We start from the raw sequence: 27,564 nt of genomic DNA, 5'->3' as shown, positions 1-27,564 counted from the left end.
AGGTGACACGGGCAGGGGCGGGCAGAGCAGAGCCCGGGGGAGCGGCTGCCGCCAGCCCGCCAGGTCTCCCCTCCACAGGCCACCTCTGAGCTGTCCTCTCAGTGTGGCCCTGACCCCCTGAGGGTTCAGGGCTCAACTCTGCCTGGCCGGATTTGAGCCAGAGTCTTGTTCAGTCACTCGGACCAGGAGCCCCCATCCTGGGTACGGGACACCGGAGACTTCTGATCAGGTTCTCCATCTTCCACGTCCCCCACGTGAGGTCTGACCACCCTGCCTGCCTGCAGCAAGAGTCCTGTCAGGATGGTTTAGCCAGGACCCCTGCCCCCACCTCCCTAGGCTGGACATTTTCTCAGAAACGTTCCGCCCCCTGCAGCCCCAACCCTGCGCTGTGGCTGCAAATCCCCACCTTCCTTTGTGGTCGCTGGCGCGGAGCCCAAGCTCTCTCTCCTGCCGCAAAACCCCGGCAGGGCTCCCTATGGCTGTCACCAGGGCATAAATAAAGGCTTTGCTGTTCTTTGTCAAGTGTTGGAAATAAGTTTTTTTTCTTTGACAGTTAGAACAACATTTTGAGCCATCCTTCAGAATTTTCCTGGGGTCACCCTGCAGTTATCCCAGGGATCCGTGGAGTCTTACAATCACAGTCATAGGAGACAGGAGTGACCCACAACACGGGTGGCTGAGACCATGTGCAACCAGGATCATGAAGGGCCTAGACAGATGGACAGACAGACAGGGAGGAGAGATGTGAGGCCCAGCATGAGAGCGTTTGGTGAAGTGAGAAGTACACCCATGATGTCTCTGGACTGGTCAGACTCTAGTGTCCCTTAGGACAGGAAGGAGGACCATCTGGTGGGCTCAGTCTGAGAGCAGCGAGGACACAGCTCTGTGCTTCAGGCTTGGGAGAGGGTGGACCATGGGGGGAGGCGAGGAGAGCTGGGGGCAGGTCTGGTTCGAGTCAGGGAGGTGGCGGGGCCACTTTCTCAGCGTGCTGTCCATTGTCAGACTGACCCTCGCTCACAAGAGGCCTGCCCCTGTTTGATAATTTGCTGTTGCACCTTAGAATTCAAGAGAACTTCTGAACAAGGCGTCTGGCATTTTCATCTTATATCTGGCCCCCAAAACTGTGTAGATGATCCTGGTGCTGGAAAGGGCCAGAAGTTACCGGGTCTGTAGGGTGGGAACTTTCAGGAAGCAAATCCTGGAGACCACAGGAAGACTCCTGGGTGACCAGGAGTTACAGCTGCCAGATGTTCACAAAATACCTCACACTCCCCTGGAGACGGCTTGAGCAACCAGGAAAGGCCTTTAAATTGCGCTTCATCTGTATCAGCTGTATCAGTTTTGCCTTCTATTCCAAATCACACTTGTTTTAAAGCAAAAACTGGATCTTCAGGTTTCTGAGTAAACTCAGTCTTCCAGGTTGTTGTTCTTCAGTCGCTCAGTCGGGTCCGACTCTTTGTGACCCCGTGGACTGCAGCATGCCAGGCTTCCCCATCCCTCACCAACTCCCAGAGCTTGCTCAAACTCACGTCCATCCCATCCCGTCCTCTGTCCCCTCTTCCGCCTGCCTTCAATCTTTCCCAGCCTCAGGGTGTCTTCCCAAAACTGGTTCTTCAGGTTTCTGAGTAAACTCAATCTTTCAGGGAAGACCCCTTGACTTAAGATGTAAAACTCATTCTTACCTGGCAGGCTGTACAAAAACAAGTGTAGTTATAGTTCATAATGGAAGTTGGTGTTGGCCACTGGTTAGAGAATGCTGGAAACGACATTTTTCCTCTTCCATAAGAATGGCCACACCTACTGGCTCATATTTTAGCCCCTGATGTGAAGAGCCCACTCACTGGAAAAGACCCTGATGCTGGGAAAGAGACTTCCTGGTAGTCCAAAGGTTAAGAATCTGCCTTACAAAGTAGGGGACACAGGTTTGATCCCTGGTCAGGAAACTATGACCCCACATGCTGCAAAGTAAACTAAATCTGCACACCAAAACTCAAGAATCTCTGCAATGCAACAAAAGATCCTGCATGATGCAACGAAGATCTTGTGTGCTGCAATTCAGACCCAATGCTGCCAAATAAATAATTTAAAAAAAGAAGCAAAGGCATAAAGCCCACCACTGATCCCAGCTCTCCTCGCCTCCCCCCATGGTCCACCCTCTCCCAAGCCTGAAGCACAGAGCTGTGTCCTCGCTGCTCTCAGACTAAGCCCACCAGATGGTCCTCCTTCCTGTCCTAAGGGACACTAGAGTCTGACCAGTCCAGAGACATCACGGGTGGACTTCTCACTTCACCAAACGCTCTCATGCTGGGCCTCACATCTCTCCTCCCTGGGGAAAACTCAAACATCTCTCCCCTCCCAGAAAGGCCTGTTGCTGTTGTTCAATCGCTCAGTCATGTTTGACTCTCTACAACCCCATGGACTGCAGAACTGTTACCCTTCCTTCACCGTCTCCCCGAGTTTGCTCAACTCATGTCCATGGAGTCGCTGATGCCATCCAACCATTTCATCCTCTCTCATCCCCTTCTCCTCCCACCTTCAATCTTTCCCAGCATCAGGGTCTTTTCCAGTGAGTCAGCTCTTTGCATCAGGTGGCCGAAGTGTTGCTAGTAAGTCATAAACATGGTTGGAAATTCCATTTGGGTCTAAACCACAGACAGGGAAAGATAGACATCTTGTGGGCTTATGTTAGCATTACATCACAGATGCAGAAACTAACACAACTTAATTAGATAACACCACTGAACTGTAGACTACTAGAGTTGCACATTATTCTGTAACACATCTCTCAGGATTTTAAAAGAAGGAAGAAACATAGGTTATTTTGCTTATGGGTAAATGCAGCAGATGAAAGAATAGCTCTCCATAAAGCAAAATATCAGAACATTCAAAGAACAAACGGCTTTCCATTTTGAGTTCTTGTGATACAAGCCTTGACTTCTAGACAAAGCCTATTCGCCATTTCAGTGGAATCACGATAATAAATTAAATACAATTTAATTAACCTTTAAATTATGTCATTCTTCAAAGCATTAAATTTGAGAAGTTACCAAGGATATGGAGGGTGATGATGAGGGTGTGTGGATCACAGTAAACTGTGGAAAATTCTGAGAGAGATGGGAATACCAGACCACCTGACCTACCTCTTGAGAAACCTATATGCAGGTCAGGAAGCAACAGTTAGAACTAGACATGGAACAACAGACTGGTTCCAAATAGGAAAAGGAGTACGTCAAGGCTGTATATTGTCACCTTGCTTATTTAACTTATATGCAGAGTACATCATGAGAAATGCTGGACTGGAGGAAGCACAAGCTGGAATCAAGATTGCCAGGAGAAATATCAATAACCTCAGATATGCAGATGACACCACCCTTATGGCAGAAAGTGAAGAGGAACTAGAGAGCCTCTTGATGAAAGTGAAAGAGGAGAGTGAAAAACTTGGCTTAAAGCTCAACATTCAGAAAACTAAGATCATGGCATCGGGTCCCATCACTTCATGGGAAATAGATGGGGAAACAATGGAAACAGTGGCTGACTTTATTTTTCTGGGCTCCAAAATCACTGCTGATGGTGACTGCAGCCATGAAATTAAAAGACGCTTACTCCTCGGAAGGAAAGTTATGACCAACCTAGACAGCATATTAAAAAGCAGAGACATTACTTTGCCAGCAAAGGTCCATCTACTCAAGGCTATGGTTTTTCCAGTGGTCATGTATGGATGTGAGAGTTGGGACTATAAAGAAAGCTGAGCTCAGAACAATTGATGCTTTTGAACTGTGGTGTTGGAGAAGACTCTTGAGAGTCCTTTGGGCTGCAAGGAGATCCAACCAGTCCATCCTAAAGGAGACCAGTCCTGGGTGTTCATTGGAAGGACTGATGTTGAAGCTGAAACTCCAATACTTTGGCCACCTGATGCGAAGATCTGACTCATCTGAAAAGACCCTGATGCTGGGAAAGATTGAGGGCAGGAGGAGAAGGGGACGACAGAGGATGAGATGGTTGGATGGCATCACTGACACAATGGACACGGGTTTGGGTAAACTCTGGGAGTTGGTGATGGACAGGGAGGCCTGCCGTGCTGCGGTTCATGAGGTCACAAAGAGTCGGACACGACTGAGCGACTGAACTGAACCGAACCGAACTGAACTGATGAGGGTGTGGGGCAAGAACTGAGATTGTTATAGTTGGATTCTCTCAACAGCTGCCTGGACTCCAGACACAAGGGTCCCTCAAATCAGAACCAGAATCTAGACATCCCTCCAGGTCTTAGGACAGTCTGACAGAAAAACAGTTTTCCTTGGAAGCTTGACCAAAATAAAAAAAAATTGCTAACCACCCCCCCCAACCAAACCTCTTCTTTTTTTCCCCTTTTTTTCTATTACTTTTTTTTAATGTGAGTTGGATGGAGATATTATCTATTTTCCAAACTAGATAACACCATCAATAAACTGTGAATACCTCTTCACTGTATGGTAGAGGCTATGGGCTTGGCCCTGTTCTTTTCATTTTACCCTTAAATTACAGCTGCTCCTCTGTAAGGAAATGGCAGCTCAAATAGATCACTTGCTTGAGAGTTTAAAGCCAAGTGTGTGGTTCCAAAGCCATTGCTCACCATTTTCTGCTATGTAGACATATGCTTGTTTGTTTCCATCACAATGACACAATGTTGCTGTCACTCAGTTGCTAAACTGTGTTTGACTCTTTGTGACCCCATGGACTGCAGAACACCCTAGGCTTCCCTGTCCTTCACTATCTCCAGGAGTTTGCTCAAACTCGTGTCCATTGAGTCAGTGATGCCATCCAACCATCTCATCCTCTGCTGCCCCCTTCTCCTCCTGCCCTCAATCTTTCCCAGCATCAGGATCTTTTCCAACGAGTGGACTCTTCACATCAGGTGGCTAAAGTATGACACAGTAGGTGTGGCCATTCTTATGGGAGAGGAAAAATGTCATCTCCAGCATTCTCTAAACAGTGGCCAACACCAATTTCCATTATGAACAACAATTACACTTGTTTTCGCACAGCCTGCCAGGTAAGAATGATTTTTACATCTGTAGACGGTTCCTCATAAACAAAAAAATGACAAATATGCAGTAAAGATCTGTATGTTCCCAAAGCCTAAAATATTTACTGTGTGGCCATTTATGGAAAGTTTGCCCACACTACATTACACAAACCAGACTGTTGCTGTTGGTTTTTTTTTTCCCCTTTGAATATTTTACGAGAAAGGTAGAAGTTGTATCAAATGTACTTTCACTTCTGAATGGAAGTTCTTATTATTTTTCACTTTCAATTAGCTGTAGCAAATCTGACTCACTTTGACATTCATGGAGCACCTACTGAGTACAGCACTTTGTAGTATTTAAAAGGAAAACTCACCTTTAAGACATAAAGATAACCATTATCCAAGTCAAAATGTGGTATTATTAAAAAAAAAAATTAAGTGCTAAGGAACAAAAAGGGGCTTCCCTGATGGCTCAGCGGTAAAGAATCTGCTTGCCAGTGCAGCAGACACAGTTTCAATCCCTGGGTCAGAAAGATTCCTGGGTCAGGAAATGACAACCCACTCGAGAATTCTTGCTTGGGAAACCCCATGGACAGAGGAGCCTGGTGGACTATAGTCCATGGGGTCACAAAGGAGTTGGATATGACATAGTAAGTAAGCAACAGCAAGGGGACAAAAAAGGACATACACATTGTGGTTGTGGAGGTAAAACGTGCGGCCTGGAAGGACAGGAGGATTACAGAATGTCAAGCTGGGAGGAAGGGCGTTCCAAGCAGGTGCAGGAGACAGGAAGGCAGCAGAGTTTCCAGTTCCAGCAAGAGCAGGGATGTCTTGCGGGTGGGTGGACAGTGCAGAGGGAGCCAACGCTGGAGCATAAGCTGGTGCCTCCCTGACTAAGGTACCCTGGGGCGGGGGGCGGGGGGGGGCAACCACTCATTTGGGGAACCTTAGATAAAAAGGAAGTTACTGTTAAGACCTGTTTGTCCGAGGAAGGAAGGCAGACATGGAAAGTCACCAGGACCACAGGGGCTCCTCTCCCCTTTCTCACTTCTCCTTTCACTTTTAACCCTACTCTTGTTTTCTTCACATCCTACATTAGCCCCTAGGACGAGTACAGACGTGTCTTCAGTGCCAAGGACAGGCGATATAGGCGACTGCTGGACACCTGGTCCCTCCACTTCACAGCCAGCTTCAATCGCAGAGCGTGTACAAGCAAGGACAGGGATGCCGGTGTTTGGAGAGGAACACAGACTGCTTTCTTGGAAGGGGGGTGGGGGTTGTTTTCAGTTGCAATTTCCATCCTGAAGATTTAGGAAGGAGCTGATAGGGTCTGGGACGCCTCCTCAATGCATGCAGTTCTTGTATGGGACGCTAAAAATTCGGACTTCCTAACCAGACGTCCGGAAGCGACGTCTGATGCTTCCAAGCAAGGTAACCGATGGCAACAAGCTGGGATTATCAAAAACTTCGATTCAAACAAGAGGATGAGGACTTGAGTGTATCCGTGAATTGCTGTAAGGTGAAGATTTTCTCTTTTTTTCCCCTTTTCAAGAGATTTTAAAAAGATTTGGTAGCAGCCGGCCACAGACGGGAGGCGGGGTCGCCCAGGATTCGGCCAGGCGCTGTGCTTGGCAGGGCTTCCGGGGGGAAAAAAAGAGGCCGAGGAGCGCGGGGCCGGACGGCAAGTGGACACGGAAGGCGAGGGAGCTGCGGAGAAGAGAGACGTCCGGGAAGAAGGACTGGTCATCGGCGACGAGGACGACGAACGAGGCGAACCGCCCCCTCAGGCGCGCCTGCGGCGGCCGGAAGAACCGCTCGGGTCCGCCCGGCGCGCGGGAGCCGCCGGGAGATGTAGTCCTCGGGTGTCCGCCTGGGCCCGGCCGCTCTCTGACGGAGCAGCCGCTCCAGTTAAAACTCGTGCACCGGCCCGTCAGGTTGCGGGGTCCTTCAGGGCTGGGAGGCGCCTGCAGTGACGTCACCTTACGTCACATCCCCCTCGGCGACGGTTTTAGATGTCTATGGAAAGCCGGCTACACAGCAAGCCGGCAAAATAAGACTAAACTCTATACGGCAGAAGAAGGGGCCTGTCCGACGCCTCTCCGCCCTGCGCCATTTCCTCGAGCCGTGTCCCCACGCCGCCGCGGCGCGGCCCCGCGCCTCGTTTTCCCTCAGGCGGCGCGGCGGGCAGCCCGGCGCCGCGGCGAGGGGGCGGGGCGAGCCGGGGCGGGGCGGGGTCCTGGCTGGGCGGCGTCGCACGCTCGGGGGGCCGCGCCGGGTGTACCGTTTCTCTCTCCAGCGCCTGAGGTGGCTCTGGCTCGGAGAGCCGTTCGGTCGGCTCCACGGGGACCTCGGTGCACGGATGGACCCGCCCGGACCCGGCGGGAAGCGGCCCGGCAGGGCTGGGCGGCCCCGGCGGCGTCATCAGAGGCAGGACGGGGCCGACGCCGCCGGCCCCTGAGGCGCGCGGGCTCCGCGGGCCCGGCGGCGGCACCATGATGCCGGGCGAGACCCACTCGGCGGCGCCGGGGACGGCGGCGGACCTCTCGCGCTGTCAGGGCTGCGCCTCCCTGCAGCAGGTGCGGCGTCTGCTCCTCAGGCCGAGGGCGTGGAGGGGCTGGGCCGGGCCGTGCGGGGCGCGGGGCGGAGGTGGGGGTGGGGGTCGGGCGGAAGCCTCCTCCTCCTCCCCGTATTGGGAAAGGCTGGGGCCTTCCTGGTGGCTCAGCTAGTGGAGTCCGCCTGCAATGCAGGAGACCCTGGTTCGATTCCTGGGTCGGGAAGATCCGCTGGAGGAGGGAAAGGCCACCCACTCCAGTATTCTTGGGCTGCCCTGGTGGCTCAGCTGGTAAAGAATCCGCCTGCAATGCAGGATGGAGAAGGCAATGGCACCCCACTCCAGTATTCTTGCCTGGAGAATCCCATGGACTGAGGAGCCTGGTAAGCTGCAGTCCATGGGGTCGCTAAGAGTCGGACACGACTGAGCGACTTCACTTTCACTTTTGTGTATTGGAGAAGGAAATGGCAACCCACTCCAGTGTTCTTGCCTTGAGAATCCCAGGGACGGCGGAGCCTAGTGGGCTGCTGTCTATGGGGTCGCACAGAGCCGGGCACGACTGAAGCTACTTAGCAGCAGTAATGCAGGAGACCTGGGTTCGATCCCTGGGTCGGGAATATCCCCTGGAGAAGGGAAAGGCTACCCATTGCAGTATTCTGGCCTGGAGAATCCCATGGACACAGGAGCCTGGCAGGCTACAGTCCATGGGGTTGGAAGAGTTGGACACGTCTTAGCGACTTTCCGCTGCGTTCTTCAGGCTTAGAATCCGGGATTCATTTCCTGGGTGCAGCGCTGGTGGAGGGGTGGGGGGCCCCCTGGGGTTCCCTTCTCCAATCCCGGTGTTTCCCCCAAGGCTGACTGCGAGGGAGATGAGTGGTGGTCAGAATGCCAAGGGAAGCTAATCTCTCCCAGGAGAAGGTGGTTTTTTGTTTTTTTGTTTTTTTTACTGTGCCGGCCAGTCCTTCCGTATTTCTTGCTTGTGGGACAGAGGGGGCGGGTGCTCATGTGGCCTGAGGGTTGGCCAGGAGGGTCATTCGTCCCCCGAAGGCACGCGGACACTGCAGGTCTCTTAAGTGTAGCGCAGAGTGTGCGCGCCCCCGGCAGAAGAGGAGCCGCTGCCAGCGTCTGCCTCAGGTCCTGCGTGCGGAGTGCTCCTCTCCAGCTGGACTTCTCGCGGCCGTCTGATGTCGGGAGCCTCTCTTTTTGTTGCTGTCGTCAGTGTTTTCCAGTGGTAAAGGGGAGCTGTCACCCATGGCTGCCTGGGTGCTCAGTCGCGTCCAACTCTTTGTGGCCCCGTGGGCTGTATGTGTAGCCCTCCAGGCTCCTCTCTCTGTCCATGGGACTTTTTTTCCAGACAGGAATATACTGGAGGGGGTTGCCATTTCCTTCTCCAGGGGATCTTCCCAACCCAGGGATCGAATTTGCTTCGCTTGCATTTGGCAGGTGGGTTCTTTACCATGTGAGCCACCAGGGAAGCTCCTCTTGTCCGACGCGGTACTGCTGTGTAATTAAATTACCCCTATTCTACCTAGTGTTCTAGGCACTAGGGACATAGTGGTCAATAAAGTAGTGGTGAACTAAGCATCTTGTAGATAAGGTATATGTGTGCATGTAAGACTTTAGAAGGTTTGAAGTGTTAGGAAAATAAAGGAGGAGTTGGAGTGGTGGTTTTTGTCTCCCCTGGGGGCTGCGTGGAGGGCAGGTTGTTCTTTAGCTGGTGACATTTGCACATGTGAATGGTGAGAAGCAGACTAAGAAAGGTGTGGGAGGAGCTTCCTAGGTAGAGGGTTTAACAGGTGATCGGATTTTGGGGTGAAAAGGAGCGAGGTGTATGAGGAACTGGAGGAGCTCTGGTTGGTGCAGAGGCAGAGCTCTGTGAAGCCAGGAAGGAGTGGAGGCGCCGAGGCCATCAGAGAAGCTGAGGGTTTGGGGTTTTGTTTTTTTAACAGCAGCATCTGTGAGCTGATCCCAGACATTTTAAGGGCTGGGAGCAGGGAGGGAGAGAAGAAAGTCCTGCCCTGGCACTCTGAAATAGAGGGAGAACCAATAGAAAAGTCACTGTCTGAGCTGTCTCATGGAGGCATTTATGATGGGCTTTTGTTTTTCCCTCAAAACCCAGGTCCATGATTGAAGTTCTCTTGAATCTTTTGTAAGTTGTGTTTATTCTTTGGGCTGTTTATTCACTCAGCAAATATTTTTTGATCCCCTGTTGTGTTTTAGGAAGTGCAGTTGCAGCAGTGGGTGAAAAGGCAAGTATTTGTGATCTCTTAGAGCCTCTGTTTTAGGAGGTAGGGGGAGGAGACAGAGTGAACAAGTTATGTGAGAAGGTAATAAACGTGTTGGAAATAAATTGAGCAGAGAAAGGAGGAAGGGGAATAAAAGGCTGAGGAAAGGGCCAGTGTCTGGTAGAATTTAAATAGGGAGTCCTGGAGGCCTCAGGGAGGTTGTCTTTGGGCAGAGAGGGTGAGGATAAGCTCTGTAGACGTCTTTGGAGAGGCGCACCCCAGATGGCAGAGAGGTCAGCTGTGGTGGCCAGGGTCGCTCGTGTGCTTGGGAAGACGTGGAGGCGCAGTAGCTGGGGTGGAGTGCGCGCTGGGGTCTTGGTCGGTTTGGGGCCGCCCTGGCCAGGTGACCGATAAGCGACAGGGATTCACTCCTCACAGTCACGGTGGCCGGGAAGTCCAGGATCTAGGGGCTGGATCTGCTCTCTAATGAGAGCAGGATTCCTGGTTCATGATTCCTTCCTGCTGTGCCCTCACTTGGCAGTGCTCTGGGGTCTCCTTCGTAAGAGCACAAATTCTATCCCCGAAGGCTGTGCCATTATAACCTATTCACCCAGCAGAGGACCATGCTGCAGGTGGCTGTCCTATTGCTCATTATCCGTATATGAATTTGGTGGGGGGCACGATGACCTGCAGAATTTGATGAAGTTAGAAAGCAGAGAGGCTGACCGTGGGCGCCCTTGGAGACCGTCGTAAGGATGCTGGCTCTTCTGAAAGGATAGTGAGTCACAGGAGGCTTTTGTGCAGGAGGAGGACAAGTGTAAATAATGCTTTCCATTTCTGGGTCCGATTTTCCTTCAAAGACCTGGTCTTCATTCAGAGTAGCAACTGCATCCTCCTGGTGGCTTGGCCGGGAGCTAGATGTCCCCCTTGGTTCCTTGCTTTTCTCTCACACCCCGCGTCCAGCCCGTCAGCTCATCGGCGTCTTCTCCTGGTCCCCACCGCTTCCCCTCCCTCACATGAACCCCTGTGATCTCTGGCCCAGAGGCTATTGCAGTCGCCTCCTGGGCACCTCCCTCCTTCCTGCCGTGCCACATTCTTCCTGTTGGTTCTCAAGCCAGCCAGCAGCTGTAGGAGTCGTCCTCTGAAGTCTCTTTAAGTACAGGAGTCTGCCGGCCTTTTCCGAAAGGGGCAGGATCATAATAGTTAGGTGTTGTGGTCTCCTTCACCGGCACTCAGCTCAGCCTGTGTAGTGCAGAGACAGCCACGGGTAGCCCTGGAGGGATGGGTGTGGTTAGGCTCGGTGGAACCCATATTTGTGGGATGGGACAGACACTGGAAGTGGGGACTGAAGCCCTGAGGATTTTCAGCTCTGTTCATGTCTGGTTATGGAGCCAGGCCTCCAGGTACCACGATCTCCTTCCAGGGAAAAAGTGAAGTGGCCAGGTCAGATGGGCTCAGAGTTCACTGTGAGAATCTTACTTGGGGAGAGGTGGGGACAGGAGAGTGGAGGAGTGTGTTCTGTCCACGCCTGCTGGTCACTAAGGTGGGTATGGGGTCATGAAGCCAGGAGAAGCAGACAGACAGGGTAAAGAGGACGCATGTGGGAAATCAGGATGGGAGAGACAGGAGGGCTGAAAACAGACGTTTGCCAGTCAGTAGGCCCATGGTCGGCCCCGCAGAAAAGCAGCTTCTGCAGGATTGGGGAGTATCGCAGCATGTCCTGTGTCTCAGCTGCAGCTGTGTCAGAGAGAAGGTCTGTGGAGAGCACACCCTGCTGTGAGCTGACACCACGAGACCCCTGGGCCTTGCAGAAGTTTACCATATGCATCAGGCACATCTGCCAGCAGGAGCCCCCGAGCCAGCGGCCGTGGCTTCCTCCTGAGCCCCTGGAGGCCAGCTGTCTCTGTCCCCCTGGGGCTGTGCTCTACGCGGCTGCACGCCTTCTTCCCAGTCTCTCTCCGCCGGCCCTCTTCTGTCTGTCTCTCTCTTTTATTCTGGCCATGCTCCTGGCTTGCAGGATCTTAGTTCCCTGACCACGAATTGACCCTGAGCCCTCAGCAGTGAAAGCCTGGAGTCTTAACCACTAGACTGCCAGGGAATTCCTGTCCTCTTTCTCTTTAGCGGGTGCAGAGATACGTTGCTTTTGTTGCTTGATTTAGAAGTTTGTAGATTGACCACGTTTTCCCCTAGTCTCTCACATCACCTCCTCTGTTTTCTCATCCTTACTGGTTGTGAAGGTTGATCACTGATCTGTAGCCCAGTGTTCATATGGGTTGCCGAACTTTGGAAATCCTAAACCTGCGTGGATCCTCACACTGGTTATACTACGTATCGTTAAACAAATCTTAAGTTGAGAAGTTTTAAGTCAAGTTGGTGTAAGCCCCTTTATTCTGGTGAAGGAGAGGGCCTCTCCACCCCCGCTGCTTTTCTTTTTCTTTTCTTTTTTTTTTTAACCAGTTTTAGTTATTGCAGAGTAAGACATTTTAACTCTCTGGAAAATCCAGATGAGAGTTTGAAGCACATAGTCATACTGTTTAGCTTATGTAACTAGAATAGATTCAGAATAAATGGTGTTTGGCTGTCCTTGGAGTTTGAGCCAATTACTTATATAAATTTATGTTGGACTTCCATTGATAATCACCAGGGGTTTGAACTTGCATTATTTGCAACTTGAAACATACTTGCCCCTAGACATACCGGTATGTAAGTGGTTATAACGCATGCTCACAGAATTGAAATTCATTCAGCGAATGTTTTTCGAGTGTCACCACGTTTGTGATACTGTGGTGTGTGTGGGAACAATGACCGTGAACAGAAGAGACGTGGAGTGTGTGTTGTGGTTGAGGTTACAGATGAATGAAACAGCAACCACAGTGTACGTGTCTTGCAATGAGTACTTACTGAGAAAATCTGAGTAAAAGGTGTGACCCACACAGTTCAGACCCGTGTTGGTCAGAGGTCAGCTGTGCTCTTCTAGGGGCCTTTCAGGGTAGGCACCCTGGGAGCATCCAGGAGGGACAGCTGAAGGCTCCGCGGAGGAAGTGAGTCTAGGCCTGAAGAATCATTTAGGGAAAAGACGGAAGGGGAGTGGTGTGGGCAGAGGAGGCGTCACGGGCAGAGACTAGGAGGGGAACGGAGTCTCTGAGTGATCAAGCCCAAAGCAGAGGGACAAAGAGGAAGAAGCTGGCAAGGCTGGAGACTGCCCTCCCCGGAGCCAGAGCCGCTCAGCGATCCCGGCGGGTGTGCGCAGGTGGAGCGAGTAGGTGTTCCCACTGTGCCAGGGGGCATCACCTGGGGCCCTGGCTGACCGCTCAGGGGACACACTCAGCCCTCATGGAGCTCAACCAGACTCATTCAGCTGCGGTTGGTAAAAAGTTAGCAAACCAGAGCAGGACACGTGGCTCATCAGAGAGGATTCGAGCTGGTCGTGTAGCCAAGTCACCCACAGCATAGCAATCAGAGAGATTTGTGGTTTTTAAAGAGAGTTTATTGTGAAATAGTTTAGAACATCCAGGAAAGTCGCCAGAAGAGTGCAGAGAAGGCTGATACTCTGTTCATCCCATTCACAGGTGGTCAAGAGGTTTGCGTTCAGGTCCTCGTTGGTCTACACACACATACACACACTTTTTCCCCATGTTCAGGTCCTCATTGGTCTGCACACACGCACGCGCACACACACACACACACTTTCTCCTCGTGTTCAGATCCTCATTGGTCTACACACACGCACACACACACACATTCTCCCCATGTTCAAGATCCTCATTGGTCTACACACACGCGCGCACACACTCTCTCCCCACTGCACACTCTCATTGGTCTGCACACACACTTTCTCCCCACGTTCAGGTCCTCATTGGTCTACACACACACGCACACACACTCTCTCCCCACTGCACACTCTCATTGGTCTGCACACACACACTTTCTCCCCACGTTCAGGTCCTCATTGGTCTACACACACACACACACACACACACTCACTTTCTCCCCGTGTTCAGATCCTCATTGGTCTACACACACGCGCGCACACACACTCTCCCCACTGCACACTCTCATTGGTCTGCACACACACACTTTCTCCCTGCTCCACACTGAGTGTGTTTCTTCAAGATCTGAGCGCTTTCCAGCAGAGCCACAGCTCTCCCATCAGGCCGGAAGCCTTCGCACCGTACTTCCCTCTGGCCTCTCTGTGTGACTACGATTTCCCTTAGGTCATTGTCTGTAGACCCATCCGACGGGCCTACATTACGGCCAGCTGTAGCTTCGCCCCTCCTGGTGCGAGACCCTGTCAGGGAGATGTACTGTATGTCGTTGTCACGTCTCCTCAGGCTTTTTCCTTTAGTCTTTCTCTCTGTGTGTGGGGAAGTTCCAGTACAGCCTTGTACTCTCTGCGGAACACTTGGCCAGGTTGGGAGACGTTTCGGTGGTTACCCTGGAGTAGTGATCCCCACGACCGCCCCGGGTTTGTGACGCCCAGGGAGGGCTGATCCAGGGTTAGGTTAGTGGTTTATTGCAGTGAAAGCAGACCCAGGAAAGGCAAGTGAGGTGCCATGTGGAGGAAGCCAGCTGAGCGCTTGACTCAAGGGTTGTGTAGCCGTGTGTTGTGACACATGTCAAGTATTGTCTAGGAGGGCTGCTCGTTCGAGACTCCGAGCCCAGAGGCTGCTGTGGGCTGGCCACGTGGTCGCGCCTGCCTACGTGCCCAGGCGCCCACCTTCCAGGAGGAAAGCAGCTTTCAGCAGCAGCCATGTCACACTGTTGAGCCACCGGGTACCACTCTTACTGGTTCGGGGAGAGGCGGGAACCCTCCAGAAAGCCAGGTTCCTGGGTGCCAGCCAAGGCCCCCCTCGCGAGCAGGCCTTTCTGAGGACCGCAGCCTCATGCCTGCCCTGTGGGCTCTGGGCTGCACCATCCCCGGGTGTGGACAGCCTCTGGCCGTGCGGAAGCCGGCCGGCCTCCTGCGGCGGGAAGGGCCGCTCCAGAGTCAGCCGAGAGCCTTCCCGCCCCAAATGTCCGTGGTCCCAGGTTGACTCAGGCAGTTTACTTAGCCCGCTGTCATCTGTGCGTTTCTTTATTTGCCAGATGTCTGTGTGTTGATGTCTGTGTGTTGTACTTAGTGCGTTAGTAAAACCGCGTTCCTAACTCAATGGCTGTCCCCTCTGCCCACCTCTCAGCCCCCGGGCCCCCTGCGTGCTCCTTGCAAGGTGCCCGCCCCCCACCCTGTGCACACAGCCATCGTGTTGAGCCCTCATTGTGTTGAGGGAAGACGGGAATCAGAGGATTGCTTCTCTCCCCTTTTCCTCGGTGCTCCGTGTTCGCAGTGACGCTCAGGGGCTGTGGTCTGGCTGATCAACAGAGTGCTGTGCAGCAGGGGGCAGGACTCGGAGGGATGGGGGCTGCTCTGGGGGCTGTGTCAGCGAGCCCGGGAGTGAGCAAGATGGAGCCTGAGGAGCGCAGGCCGAAGACAGAGGAAAGCCGCAGGTGGGAGTTAGGACGCAGAGAGGAGACTGCGGTGAAGTGAGGTTTCTGGGGGACCTGTGGCAGAAGTCCCCGAAGGAGAGGAAGCTGTGTTAGGACAGAGAAATAGAGACAGCGGGAATAGGGCTCCAGAAGGAGAGCACAGGCCGCAGAAGAAGAGCGGTCTTCAGGACACCCCTGCCTTCACCTCCCGGGGAGGGAGAGCCGCCCGGGACCTGCGTCCTGCCCTAGAGGCTGGGCACCGGGAGGGCACCGCGTACGCACGCGGGCGGTCGGGTCAGCCGGGCCTGCCCTCCTCTCCACAGCGCGGTCACGGTTCCCAGACGCATCAGCTAGAGGTCTTGACCACGACCAGGGTCGGAGAAACACCGGAGAATGTTTTATCAGGACGCCACAGCGGCAGACCAGCCAGCCGGGCCACAGGAGAAGTTAGGGACCGGGAGCCGTGGCCACCGTGGGGCTGTCCTCGCCCGGTGTGTCTGCTGCTTTCCTGGGTGGTGCTGGGTTTTGTGATTTTAAGTTTTTAAAGTCAGAGTTCTGTGTGAGCATAGTTGAGAAAGACAGCTAGACACACCGAATTTGTTAAGCCCCAGCCACCCTGTCCGCGTTCTCAAGAGACACCAGTTTTGTTTGCGCCGCTGCATATTGTTAAATAATAAAGGTATGTTGCTACTTCTTGTTTTTCAGTTTCAGACATATTTTTCCGTTTCTGCCTTTGGAGGGTGAGGCTGGAGCTGTCTTTCTGCCCTGTACCCTCCTTCCCAGCCCCGCCCCCAACAGTGAAAAAAACAATCCTCTTGGTGTAGCTGCGATGCCCCTTAGGTCACTATTCAGAGTTGACATCATTATGACTGTTAGAGCCAAGCTATGGAGTAAATTGTGGTTATTTTTCCTTACCTCTGTGTTTGCTAGTGTTTCCCCTCATTAATAGCTATATCCTTAATTCAGTGGATTAATCTTGAAAATGTTAATATGGCAGAGATGAAGTTAAATGCTTTATATGGCTCCTTCCGTTTAATCCTCATAGCAAGCCAGATACATAACCTGCCCCACCTCCAAACACACACACAAACCAGTGTTTCAGTCTTCCTGTCTGTACAACTGGAAATAGTACTGAGGCAGGGAAACTTAAGTTGGTTTGCCCCATGCGCCCTTCTAGAAAGTGGCTGAAGAGGAATTTAAGCCCAGCTGTGTCTAATCACAGAGCCTGAGGTTTCTGGAATGTGTCTGGCACAGTTCTGGACATTACAGAATGGCACCTGGAAGCAAGGCTGGGAACAGGAGAGTGACTTGCAAAGAACTTGAAAGAGAATGAGGGGAAAAGAGGTTATTTGAAAAATAATCCATCTCAGTGTGTGATGACGCCATTTTCCCTTGCAGTTCTCTGTCAGTTAGATCATCTTAATGCCTTCGTTCCACCAGATCTGTCATTTTATTCTTAAGGGGAAAAATCCCCTCTGAGCCTTTAGGCCTGCCCCAGTCTGGTGCACAGCTGCCCTGCTGGGTTCTCCTACCTCTGTTTTGTGCCTGCCTCGTTCTCTCTCTGTTTATTTCATGATTAGGGTGGGGTCTGTTCACATCCTTGGGTACCTCCCTGAGCAGGGGCATCTGGGAAGTGAGTTTGCGGAGACTGCAAGTGTTAGAATGTCTGTTTTCCATCTTGATTGATTGATTGCTTGTGCGGAATCTTACCTTGAAATTCATTTTCCCCCAAAATGCTAAAGGCTTGCTTTCTCAGGTCTCTAGATGATTGTTGGAGTCGGAAGATATTCTGATTCCAGGTTCTTTGTATGTGACTTCTTTCACTTTGATTTTCTTTCTCTCATGATTCTTAGAGGATCCTTATTTTGCCTCATGCTCTGAAATTTTGTACTTCTGTTTCATGATTTGGATCCAGTTTGTATCCGTGTGCTGGGCCCTTTCAGTTTGGCAACTCTGGCTACAGTTCTGGGTTTTTCTTCTTGAATTTCAGTGTTTAATGATCTCCCTGTCTTTTCCATTCTTCCTAGGCAGGTGAGACTTCTTGCACTGACACACTGATTGCTTTTATTTTTCTAAATTCTTTCCCATTTCTCTGCTTTTTGTGGGGGAGGGGTTTGGAGGACATTTTTTTTCGGCTTTACCACCAAATCTTTTGAGTCTTTTATTTTGCTTTCCTGTTTTTAATTTAGTTGTAACAGTTTTGTTGAAGTATAATTCACATATCATAAAGTTCATCTTTTTAATATGTAAAGTTAGGTGGTTTTTAATATATTCACAGTTACAGAAACCCGGTTACCACTTGTTAAACATGTCTTTCCTGCCCCTGTGCCCTCTCCAAGAACCCATTAAGCATTAGCAGCCATCCCCCTTCCCCAGCCCCCAAGCCCCTTGGTGGTCTCTAGTCTACTTTCTGGCTTTCTGGCTTTGCCTGCTATGGACAGTTCACACGAATGAAGCATAGAGCGTTAGCCTTTTGTCTCTGGCTTCTTGCACTAAGCAGGTTGTCAGCATTCCTCCATGAGGTAGCGTGTGCCGTTCATTTCTGCTCATCGTCAGATATTCACGTTGTGTGGCTGTACCGCATTTTGTATTTTCCTTCATCAGATGATGATTCATCCGTTTACCGGTTGATGTTTAATTTATTCCCACTTTTTGCCTGGTGTGAATAAATGCTGCTTTAAATGCCAACTTGTTTCAGTCGTGTCTGACTCTTTTGTGACCCCGTGGACTGTAGCCTGCCAGGCTTCTCTGTCCATGGGATTCTCCAGGCAAGAACACTGGAGTGGATTGCCGTGTTCTCCTCCAGGATACATTCTCTATCCAGGGATCAAACCCACGTATCCTGCATTGGTAGGCAACTTCTTTACCCCTAGCACCACCTGGGAAGCGCTTTAAATAAGAATGTACAACCTTGGCATGGACATATGTTTTCACTTCTGGGTGTATACCTTGGAGTGGAATTGCTGAATCATATAGTTAATTGTTCATCATTTTGAGGAGCTGTGAAGTTATTTTCCCCAGCAGCTGCACATTTCCTGTTCCACCAGCAGTGTTAGGAGAGTTCCAGCTTCCCTGCATGCTCACCAGCACTTGTTATTATCTGTCATTTTGATTTTAGCCATCCTAGTGGATGTCTATTTTTAATTTTTAAGAGCTTTTAAAATTTTTTCTAAGAATGGCCAGAAGAGACAAGGGCAATTTCTCAATTTCACTCATGAAGAAATATAAATGAAAAACACGGCTCTGAGATGATCGAGCTTCCAGCTATCACTAATGCAGGGAGCCTGTTTGGATTTGAAAATGGACGTGTCTCCCAGAAGACTGGGCAAGAAAATATATTGCCCAGTGTATTATTAACAATATGGTAAAGACTGAAAAGGACCCAACCTGGTCTTCAGTGGAGAATTGGTGAATTGAATACATCCAAACATGTTTTAAATATACAGTAACAGTTCTCAAAGAATATATACAAAAAGAGTGACTTTTGACAGGTGATTATAAGATGATACATTTTATTTTAATGTGTAGATTTCTTATTTCAATAAATGATACATGTATGACTGCAAAGAAAGTATACATGTTAGTATGAAGGGAAATTGTTCTGTAATTCTCAAAATATGTTAGATTAGATAGAAAAAGACATTCTGTGGATAATTAATGAAAAATAAGTTCTTATTTCTGAAATGTTTATCAATGAGAAAAGGAGACATTAAAGGGAAAAGTCACTTAAAAGAAAAAAAAATCTATTTAGTTTTAAGTATTAGGAACATTTTGAACAGTCAGTTAATTTTTTCCATCAAATTGATAGCAACAATTTAGAGCCACATTTGTAGTTGTCCCTAAAGTATAAAATAGATACTTGTAAAAAGAAACTTCACTGACTCTTGGCCCTATTTTAATATTCCTATTTGTCTTTCCCATGTTATTTTTCATTGTTGGGTGTTTTTAAGAATTTATGTGTATTTTTGGATTAAGTCCTTTTGGAAATAACGCAGAGTGAAGTGTAGACTGGTGGTTAATAGTAGTGAGTGAACTAAAATAGTAACTATTTATTGAGCTCTCACAGTGAGAAAGCACGCACAGTCAGAGCATCTTGCTGTTAGAGTGCCGTCATCCACGTAAAGAAGGAGCTTCTGAGCAGTGCAGCAAAGGCCCAGGGTCACACAGAATACCCCTGGGGGTTTATGTACAATGTAGATAATAGACTCACATATTTGTGTGTTTGTATAATACAGTGAGCCATATGTTTATATTTTATCACAAATGTTACAGAAAAGTTTATGTTATAAAAACAAATATCTGACTGCAGCTTTTTTTCTTTCAGAATTTGAATGAATACGTTGATGCATTAATTACCTTGAAGCAAAAAATTATTAACACAGAGTGAGTATGTGTTCGTGCATTTGGCCGAACTTGCCGCACCTGACATACAAGCTGGAGCGGGTGGTGGTATTGGCAGCGCCCTCGGGCTGGGGGTGGACCTGGGGTTGCTCGCCCGGGGCCTGTGTGGCGCTGTGGGTGGCAGTGGAGCTCCTCGGGGCCTCGCCTGGCTTCTGTGGGCTGTGGCCGCACCGTGTGACTTGCAGGGTCTTAGCTCCCTGAACCACCCGGGAGCTCCCAGTGTTCTCAGACCTTTCCAGCAAAGTTCAGGGGCTAGGACATATTTCTGCTAAGCTGGAAATGTTAAAAATTCTAAGAGCTTTAAAAATTCTCTAAAGCCTTCTTAGCTTTAGGACTGGATAGATTTCCTTGTGGTAGTGCATGGTCATGGTATGAGATTGTTTTTTTAATCCTGTAAAAATCACAGGAATTTATGGGCAAAGATAGTATTTAGATCAAAGGAATTTTACATTAAAAACTCATATGTGCAGTGCTTTTAAGGAATTTAAGGTGCTGTATGTGCATGGGTGCATATATTTAATGGATTACACATAAATCTGTAGCAGGAAACCTAGGAAGGCGAGTGCCTTGTACATTTTGAAATATGATTGAAACATAGTATGTTTTTTCTAGATTGAAAAGTAACATAACTCTTTTCTTTGTTGCAGTAATTTGTTAACAGAATATCAGAAGAAATGCGATGATATCCTTTTACTGGCTTTTTCCTTTGAAATTTTAAGAATGTAAACAAATGTGAGAGTGTTCATGGTTATCCTTTGGGAAGTGGTGTTTACAGATTCAAAGCAGGAAGTGCCTCTAGTAAGCACCGTGAGCAGCTGTCTTCTACTCTAGACTCATGCTAAATCAAGGCTGCTCGTCTCCTTGTTATAGAATGCTTTGTTTTTGTCATTAATTGTGATTTTCTCAGGTTTTGTAAGCTTTATAAAAAGTTGGTCTTTTTCATTTGCCCTGAGGACATCCCCTGTGTTCTTTAGGTTTAGGAGTAATGTGAAGCTGAGATGGTGCTGTGAGAAGATTGGGGGGTTTCTGTAAGAAGTATACTGTAGGAGTGTCAGAATGTTGAAAGGTTAACTTTGTTCATTAGCTTTGTGATTTGTAGGGAGTAATAAATATATGCCAAGTCACAGCGGGCTTTTGTATCCACTGGACAGTTCTTGGGCTCTGGGTCTCCACTTGTTCAGGAGCCATCTGGAGCCAATAGGTCTTTGTATTTTCTTGAGAGGGGGGAAATTGTGTGCCTACTTGTTCGGCTGCATCCTGTGCTAATACTTACCTAAATTAAGTCTCTCCTATGACAATAAACATACACATTTTTAGGAATTCACGGACCTGCAGCTCCAGCTTCAGTGTTGGAGCAAATGTCGCTATTTAGGTTTTGCACTAACCTGAGACTGGTTTTTGTATTGTCTCTGGCATTCCTAAACTCACATGTGTTCATCAGTTATTGGTTTGTGTTGGTACAGTCATATCTGATTTGTATCATTGGAGTAATAAAATCAAGGCATAGCATTTCAGTCTCTTTAGTATCTGAATTTTTACATTTAAAACAACAGGCCTCTGAAAATCTCCTCTAGTGTTTTATTTATTGAAACTGTCCATCTGTTTAACTATAAATCTATGTTACTACAAGAGTGATATCTTTTGTTTTGAAAGCTGTGCGGAAACCATAAACACCTTTAATTAGCAAAATAGGGAAATATTAATTCCAATATGTGGCAAACGTGCTCATTGTATCCTTCCTGGAAGAAATGGTATGAACTTTTTGAGTAATGACAAATGTCATTCAGCAGGGAAATTATTGAGCTACTTTCCTAAACTTTATGAAATTTTAAAGATCAAAATTATTAGAATAGTTTATTAAACATTGATAGAACTTATTCTTGAATTCCCCCTATAATGGGGTGATGTGCTTCAGCCTCAATTACAGGTAAGTACAGATTTTTTTAAAACAATAAACACGCCTGACACTAGCCCACAGTGTGTCCATTGCCCTCAGGTACGCGGTTGTTCACTCTGCAGCCTGAGGTGCCAGTGCTGTAGACTTAATACGGCGTCTTCTGTGACCTCATTCTGAACTCTTGTGTTTTTTAATTTATTTTCTATTGAAGGATAATTGCTTTACAGAATTTTGCTGTTTTCTGTCCTGCCTCAACATGAATCAGCCATAGGTATACATATGTCCCCTCCTTTTTGAACCTCCCTCCCATCTCCCTCCCCACCCCACCCCTCTAGATTGATTCAGGGCCCCTGTTTGACTTTCCTGAGCCACACAACAAATTCCTGTTAGCTATCTATTTTGCATATGGTAATGTAAGTTTCCGTGTTACTCTTTCCATACATCTGACCCTCTCCTCCCCTCTCCCCATGTCCATAAGTCTGTTCTCTATGTCTGATTGTCCATTGCTGCCCCGTAAATAAATTTTTCGGTACTGTTTTTCTAGATTCCATATATATGTGTTAGAATAAAGTATTTATCTTTCTCTTTCTGACTCACTTCACTCTGATAATAGGTTCTAGGTTCATCCACCTCATTAGAACTGACTCAAATGTGTTCCTTTTTATGGCTGAGTAATATTCCATCGTCTATATGTACCACAACTTTTTTATCCATTCATCTGTCGATGGACATCTAGGTTGCTTCCATGTTCTAGCTAATGTAAATAGTGCTGCAATGAACAATGGGATACATGTGTCTCTTTCAGTTTTGGTTTCTTCAGGGTATATGCCTAGGAGTGGGATTGCTGGGTCATATGGTGGTTTTATTCCTAGTTTTTTAAAGAATCTTCATACCATTTTCCATAGTGGCTGTATCAATTTACATTCCCACCAACAGTGCAAGAGCGTTCCCTTTTCTCCAGACCATTTCCAGCATTTATTGTTTGTAGACTTTTTGATGAGGGCCATTCTGACCCTTGTGAGGTGATATCTCATTGCAGTTTTGATTTACATTTCTCTAATAATGAGCCATGTTGAGTATCTTTTTATGTGTCTGTTAGTCATCTGTATGTCTTTGGAGAAATGTCTGGTTAGGTCTTTTTCCCACTTTTTGATTGGGTTGTTTGTTTTTCTGGTAATGAGTTGTATGAGCTGCTTGTATATTTTGGAAATTAGTCCTTTGTCAGTTGTTTCATTTGCTATTCTTTTCTCCCATTCTGAGGGCTGTCTTTTCACCTTACTTCTAGTTTGCTTTCTGTACTCTTTTGTGTCATTCTGACTGTTTTGTTATTAGTTTCTATAGGACAAAGGGTATATTTTATTTCATCAGAAATTTTTGTGAATTTTTCTTTCTTGCCAAGACTGCAGTAATTTAGGATGAATAAAATATACTCCGTTACAAGTTTGCATTCTAACAGAGGACGATACAGACATGTTATGACCAATAGGCATTTCTATATTGTGATATGAGAGTAGGGTTTTACAGGAGATGAAACTTAAAGATGAAACTGCTGTCTTCAGTAATATTTTACTGGCAGCATGATGGGAATTGAAGTCGCTCAGTCTTCACTTTCACTTTTCAGTTTCATGCACTGGAGAAGGAAATGGCAGCCCACTCCAGTGTTCTTGCCTGGAGAATCCCAGGGATGGCGGAGCCTGGTGGGCTGCCGTCGATTGGGTCGCACAGAGTTGGACACGACTGAAGTGGCTTAGCAGCAGCAGCAGCAGCATGATGGGAAATGAAGTTATCAAATTATGCAGATTGTAAAAGTGAAAGGTTTTTCAGATTTTATGTTCTCCCTGTATTTCTCTTCTCAGATCTCCCCCATTGCAGGCTAATTCTTTACCATTGGAGCCACCTGCATTCATTAAACCCATAGATACATATATGTATATGATTTTAGTAAGTATATAACTCTTGTTTGCTGGAACTGTGCTTTGGGCTCTGAGAAAGGAAAGGCAGGACATGGGGGGATTCAGGGTCGTTTTCGTTAGTTGTTTATTCCTTTGTCTTTGCTTTTGTCTGGAATTTCATATTAATCATACAATTAATCAAGAATCTTTTAGTTTAGAGAAGTATGTATTTCAACTTAATGGTAATGTTGTAAATTAGGAAAGCTCAGTAAAAAGCTTTTTATCATATGTTATAGGCGGAACTTTGAATGTTGTTTTCTAGGAATTATGATCTTACCTGTATGTGTATTGAACACAGATTATTACAGTTTTGAAGGGAGTTTTATCTTCAGACCAGTACCTGTAGATAAAGTTGTCACAGTTTTCTTTAACAAGTTTTACAGCTGCAGTTTGCAAGAAGGTAAGCTACCTGTTTTCACAGTTGATTCAGGGTAGACATTTACTGGACTAGAATTCTACCCAAATTCAACAAAGTGCCACATAGAATTGGCCCAGTATGTAGGCTTTTTTGAGTGCTCATAATAAAAGATTTACATTTTCCTTCCTATTAAATTATCTAAATGAATTCTTACTGAGGTCTCAAATTACTGCCTAGGGTTTGATTTTTCAGTTACTTTTACTGACCATGTGGCTTGAGATGAAGCTTATTGCTATCAGTTATTATCTCTGTGAATTGGACAATTTAATGTGGTTGTTTACTGTGTATATTCTAAACAATTTAAAATAGTCTTACTTAGAATTTAGGAGTGTTGTATACAACACTACTGATTATATTTACCAATTAGAAGAAGGCTAAGGGTGGTTATAAAATGAATCACAAAGTTGCCTGTCATTTAATTTAAATCAGTGGTGATCAGTTCAGTATTGGAAGAGCCACATCACTTGACAGATCCTCCAGGTATTCTTGTGTTCCCCAGTGGGTTGAGAGCCTGTGGTGTTTGCTTCTCAGATGACTCTTGGTGTACTTTTATTAGAAATAGAGTCGTGTCAAAGAAATAAAAAGTGATATGTAAATAATTTTGGTATTTAAAAATATAAAAATAAATAGAATGCATTTAAGAAAAGAGATTCTTTTTGTTTTGTTTTGTTTTTAGAAAAGATATTGAAACTCACCAGTAGATATATTTAATAATTCACCATAGATACTTCTCATAATAACGTCAATGCTTTGTCCATTTTTAGAGAGAATAGTACTCTGCATCACCAAGTGGAGCAGATGCTTCAAAAAATCTCTCCTCTGCAGAAATGTCAGGAAGAACTGGGATTTTTAAAAGCCGAATTAGAAGAGAAAAAGGTACCTAAAGTAATTTTCCTACAAGGGTTTATCTTCAATAAAGTAAGACCTGCTTATTTACTATCATTGGGATAAGGGGGTGTTATATATCTTAACAAAGGAGAGATAAATGGTAGTCAGGAATCTTAAGTGTACTGCTATCCTTAGAGAACATTGAACTAGTTGACTGATGCCTCAGTCCTTCACAGTAATTATTAATGATTAATGGAATGCTGTATTAGTTGCTTATGCTTTTTGAGAGATTTAGTAGAAGAACCTTTTAGCTGTGAATTTGTATGACCTGGTGTCCTGCATTGCTTGCTTTTTCTGTTTTTCTGTCATTGTGTTGGCTCAGATGGTAAACAGTCTGCCTGCAATGTGGGAGACCTGGGTTCAATCCCTGGCTTGGTAAGATTCCCTCGAGGAGGACGTGGCAACCCACTGCAGTATTCTTGCCTGGAGAATCCTCATGGGCAGAGGAGCCTGGCGGGCTATTGTCCATGGGGTCGCAAAGAGTAGGACACAACTGAGCGACTAAGCACAGCACATAAGTATAAAATAACATGCCAAAGTTCAAACTGAAACTTAGAAAAATTCGGTTCTCCGTTTCAAAACCCAGTTGCAATAAAACAATTTTAAGTGCTGTACACTTATTTTTTAATATAAAATTCGTGTTACTCGTACTGGAGCTCTAGAAGAGAATTGATGGCTTTTACAGATTAAAACCTCTGAAGCCGACAGTTGGTGTTTCGCATGAGACAAGTGGTGGCCACGCTGGCTCCTGTCCCCTTGACCTGATGGCACTCGCGCCTCTCAGACTTCAGGCCGTGCCGTAAGGTCATGCCCTGCACCTCTCTGAGGTTTTCCTACTTTAACAGTGATTGACTTTCCTGTTTGTTTAGAAAGTATCATACATTTATCTATGTGGTGAAAGTTAAATGAACAATCATGCTGAATTTTGTCTGCCTCTGATGACAAAGTAATGTCATCAACCATACCTGAGGGGAAACATTAATACTGGAGTCAGAGTTGAATAATAAACCCACAACAGTCAATCCTTCACTTTGGCTTTCAAAGCCTTCCTCAGCTTCTGAATCCTCAGGCCCCTCATCTGTAAAAAGGGGTCATAAAGACCGTGTCTCCGAGCTCTGCAGCTGCAGAGCCGTGTGCACAGGTGGACTGTGTAATCAGGCTCAGTATGTCTCTCGCCCACCCCGCGACGCCTGTAGGTGTGCCTGTGGATTGGTGTGAACATATTCCCCCCGCTTATCAGTCAGTGTAATGGTGGATATTTTTGCACAGTGGTGATAATTGTTGTTGCTGTTTAGTCGCTTGGTTGTATCTGACTCTTTGCAACCCATAGACTGTTGCCAGGTTCCTCTATCCCCGGGACTTTACTGGCAAAAATACTGGAGTGTATTGTCATTTCGTACTCCAGGGGATCTTTGACCTAGGGATCGAACCTGCATCTCCTGAATTGGCAGGTAGATTCTTTACCACTGAGCCACTGGGGAAGCCTAGTGGTAATAGTAACTTACATTTATTAAGCTCGAAAACTGCTCTAGGTTTGTTGAATTCTAATTGGTTGAGACAAAGATACTAGCTATTCAATATTAGGAAGATTTGAAGTTACCTTACAATTAGTATATTTTCAATTTTATAGTTCTGTTTGACTAGACTGTTAATCATGTTACCTCTGTTAAAAATCTGGTTATATCTGTTAAAGCGTTCAATGAATTGTACTTTGGTTTCCTGCCTAAACATATTTATTCATTTAGTTAATTTCATAGTATTAAATGATAATAATTTAGCTTATCAAGTTCAAAATCGGTTATCACTGATGGTCAGTGACTTTCACATTGGTGAATGTCAATCAATATGTAAATTTCAATATATAAAATGTCTTTTCCAGAGTTCTCTAAAGTTATATCAGGACACTCATCAGGAATATGCTCGTGTGAAAGAAGAATGCTTGAAAACTGATGCTCAGTACGTATTTAAAAATTACTGTGAAAATAGGGTGTTCAACTTTGAAGCTGTCTAATGCTTATATGAGTAGTGTCATCTTCTCTCTGTCTTTGGATTTATTGGCCATAATTAGTGGGGTGATCTTGAACTAGTCTCTCAACCTTGGTTTCTGCATGTCTGGAAATTCTATGTTGAAGGATTAATAGGATACAATACCCCATCGTATGTTAAGGGCTCGCACAAAGACGGAACTCCATAAAAGTTTTTATGTCTATATGTATGCGTGTGTGTGTCTGTGTTATGTTTTCACAGAGAAAACATAATTGTCATCTCCTTTTTTTGTACCAGTCCTTTAACATGTATTATGTGGAATGGGTGTCTGTTCTACTAAGGCAAAGGGCTCTTCCAAAAATTATGTCAGTTAACTGTTTTGAAGTCTAATACTATGTTCACATATTTACAAAACTTTTGAACTACACATACAGTTATTTCACAGTAACTCGAGAGACTTTCTCAGAGGGTTTCCTACCTTCTCTGACTCAGAAGTCTTTCCTAAAACTGAAAAACTGTAGTTTTCTAGCCACTGTCTCCTATAAAACGGTGTGACTGTTCCCATCAGACATGCTTCTTAAAGTAACCTCACCTGATCATTATATCACATGGACACATCAGCTTGGCTTAGATGAACCATGCTTATCTAAGTCCCAGGCGTGGCATGCCTGATGGAGAATTTTAAGTCCGTTTTCCAAATACTACATGAAAGCAGCATACTGTTGTTTCTGTGGTTTACTCTGCCTTCTGAATAGTTGATGTTTTTAGTGGTTGGTGT

General features: G+C 47.0%; 1 protein-coding gene and 1 long non-coding RNA gene across 17 annotated transcripts in view; one reads left to right on the top strand and one right to left on the bottom strand.

Moving 5' to 3' along the window:
• Window positions 1-520: 520 nt before the first annotated feature.
• Window positions 521-6,934, bottom strand: LOC145518732 (uncharacterized). Its single transcript, XR_014063232.1, has 2 exons — window positions 5,982-6,934; window positions 521-709 (listed from the first exon to the last, which is right to left on the bottom strand). It is a non-coding gene; the product is annotated as an uncharacterized LOC145518732 (long non-coding RNA).
• Window positions 4,707-27,564, top strand: part of ICE1 (interactor of little elongation complex ELL subunit 1) — a 65,677-nt gene continuing 42,819 nt past the window's right edge. The window contains exons 1-6 of one of the 16 annotated variants that reach the window (XR_014063228.1): window positions 5,702-5,781; window positions 6,105-6,524; window positions 19,569-19,627; window positions 20,293-20,341; window positions 24,677-24,788; window positions 26,680-26,756. Coding sequence is in view for 12 of the 16 variants with exons in the window: in XM_081523571.1 (XP_081379697.1) it covers window positions 4,946-5,032; window positions 19,569-19,627; window positions 20,293-20,367; window positions 24,677-24,788; window positions 26,680-26,756 (410 nt within the window). In the remaining 4 variants the exon portion in view is untranslated. Of the gene's footprint in view, window positions 5,033-5,700; window positions 5,904-6,104; window positions 6,525-7,257; window positions 7,582-19,568; window positions 19,642-20,292; window positions 20,368-23,855; window positions 23,895-24,610; window positions 24,789-26,679; window positions 26,757-27,564 lie in introns of those variants that run through there. The other 15 variants (XM_081523584.1, XM_081523583.1, XM_081523571.1 and 12 more) reach the window with 15 other exon arrangements.

Source organism: Giraffa tippelskirchi, chromosome 8 (assembly GCF_054371585.1).
Source record: "Giraffa tippelskirchi isolate mGirTip1 chromosome 8, T2T-mGirTip1v1.2.pri, whole genome shotgun sequence".
NCBI classification, from domain to species: Eukaryota; Metazoa; Chordata; class Mammalia; order Artiodactyla; family Giraffidae; genus Giraffa; species Giraffa tippelskirchi.
This window is presented reverse-complemented; position numbering and strand designations above follow the sequence as displayed.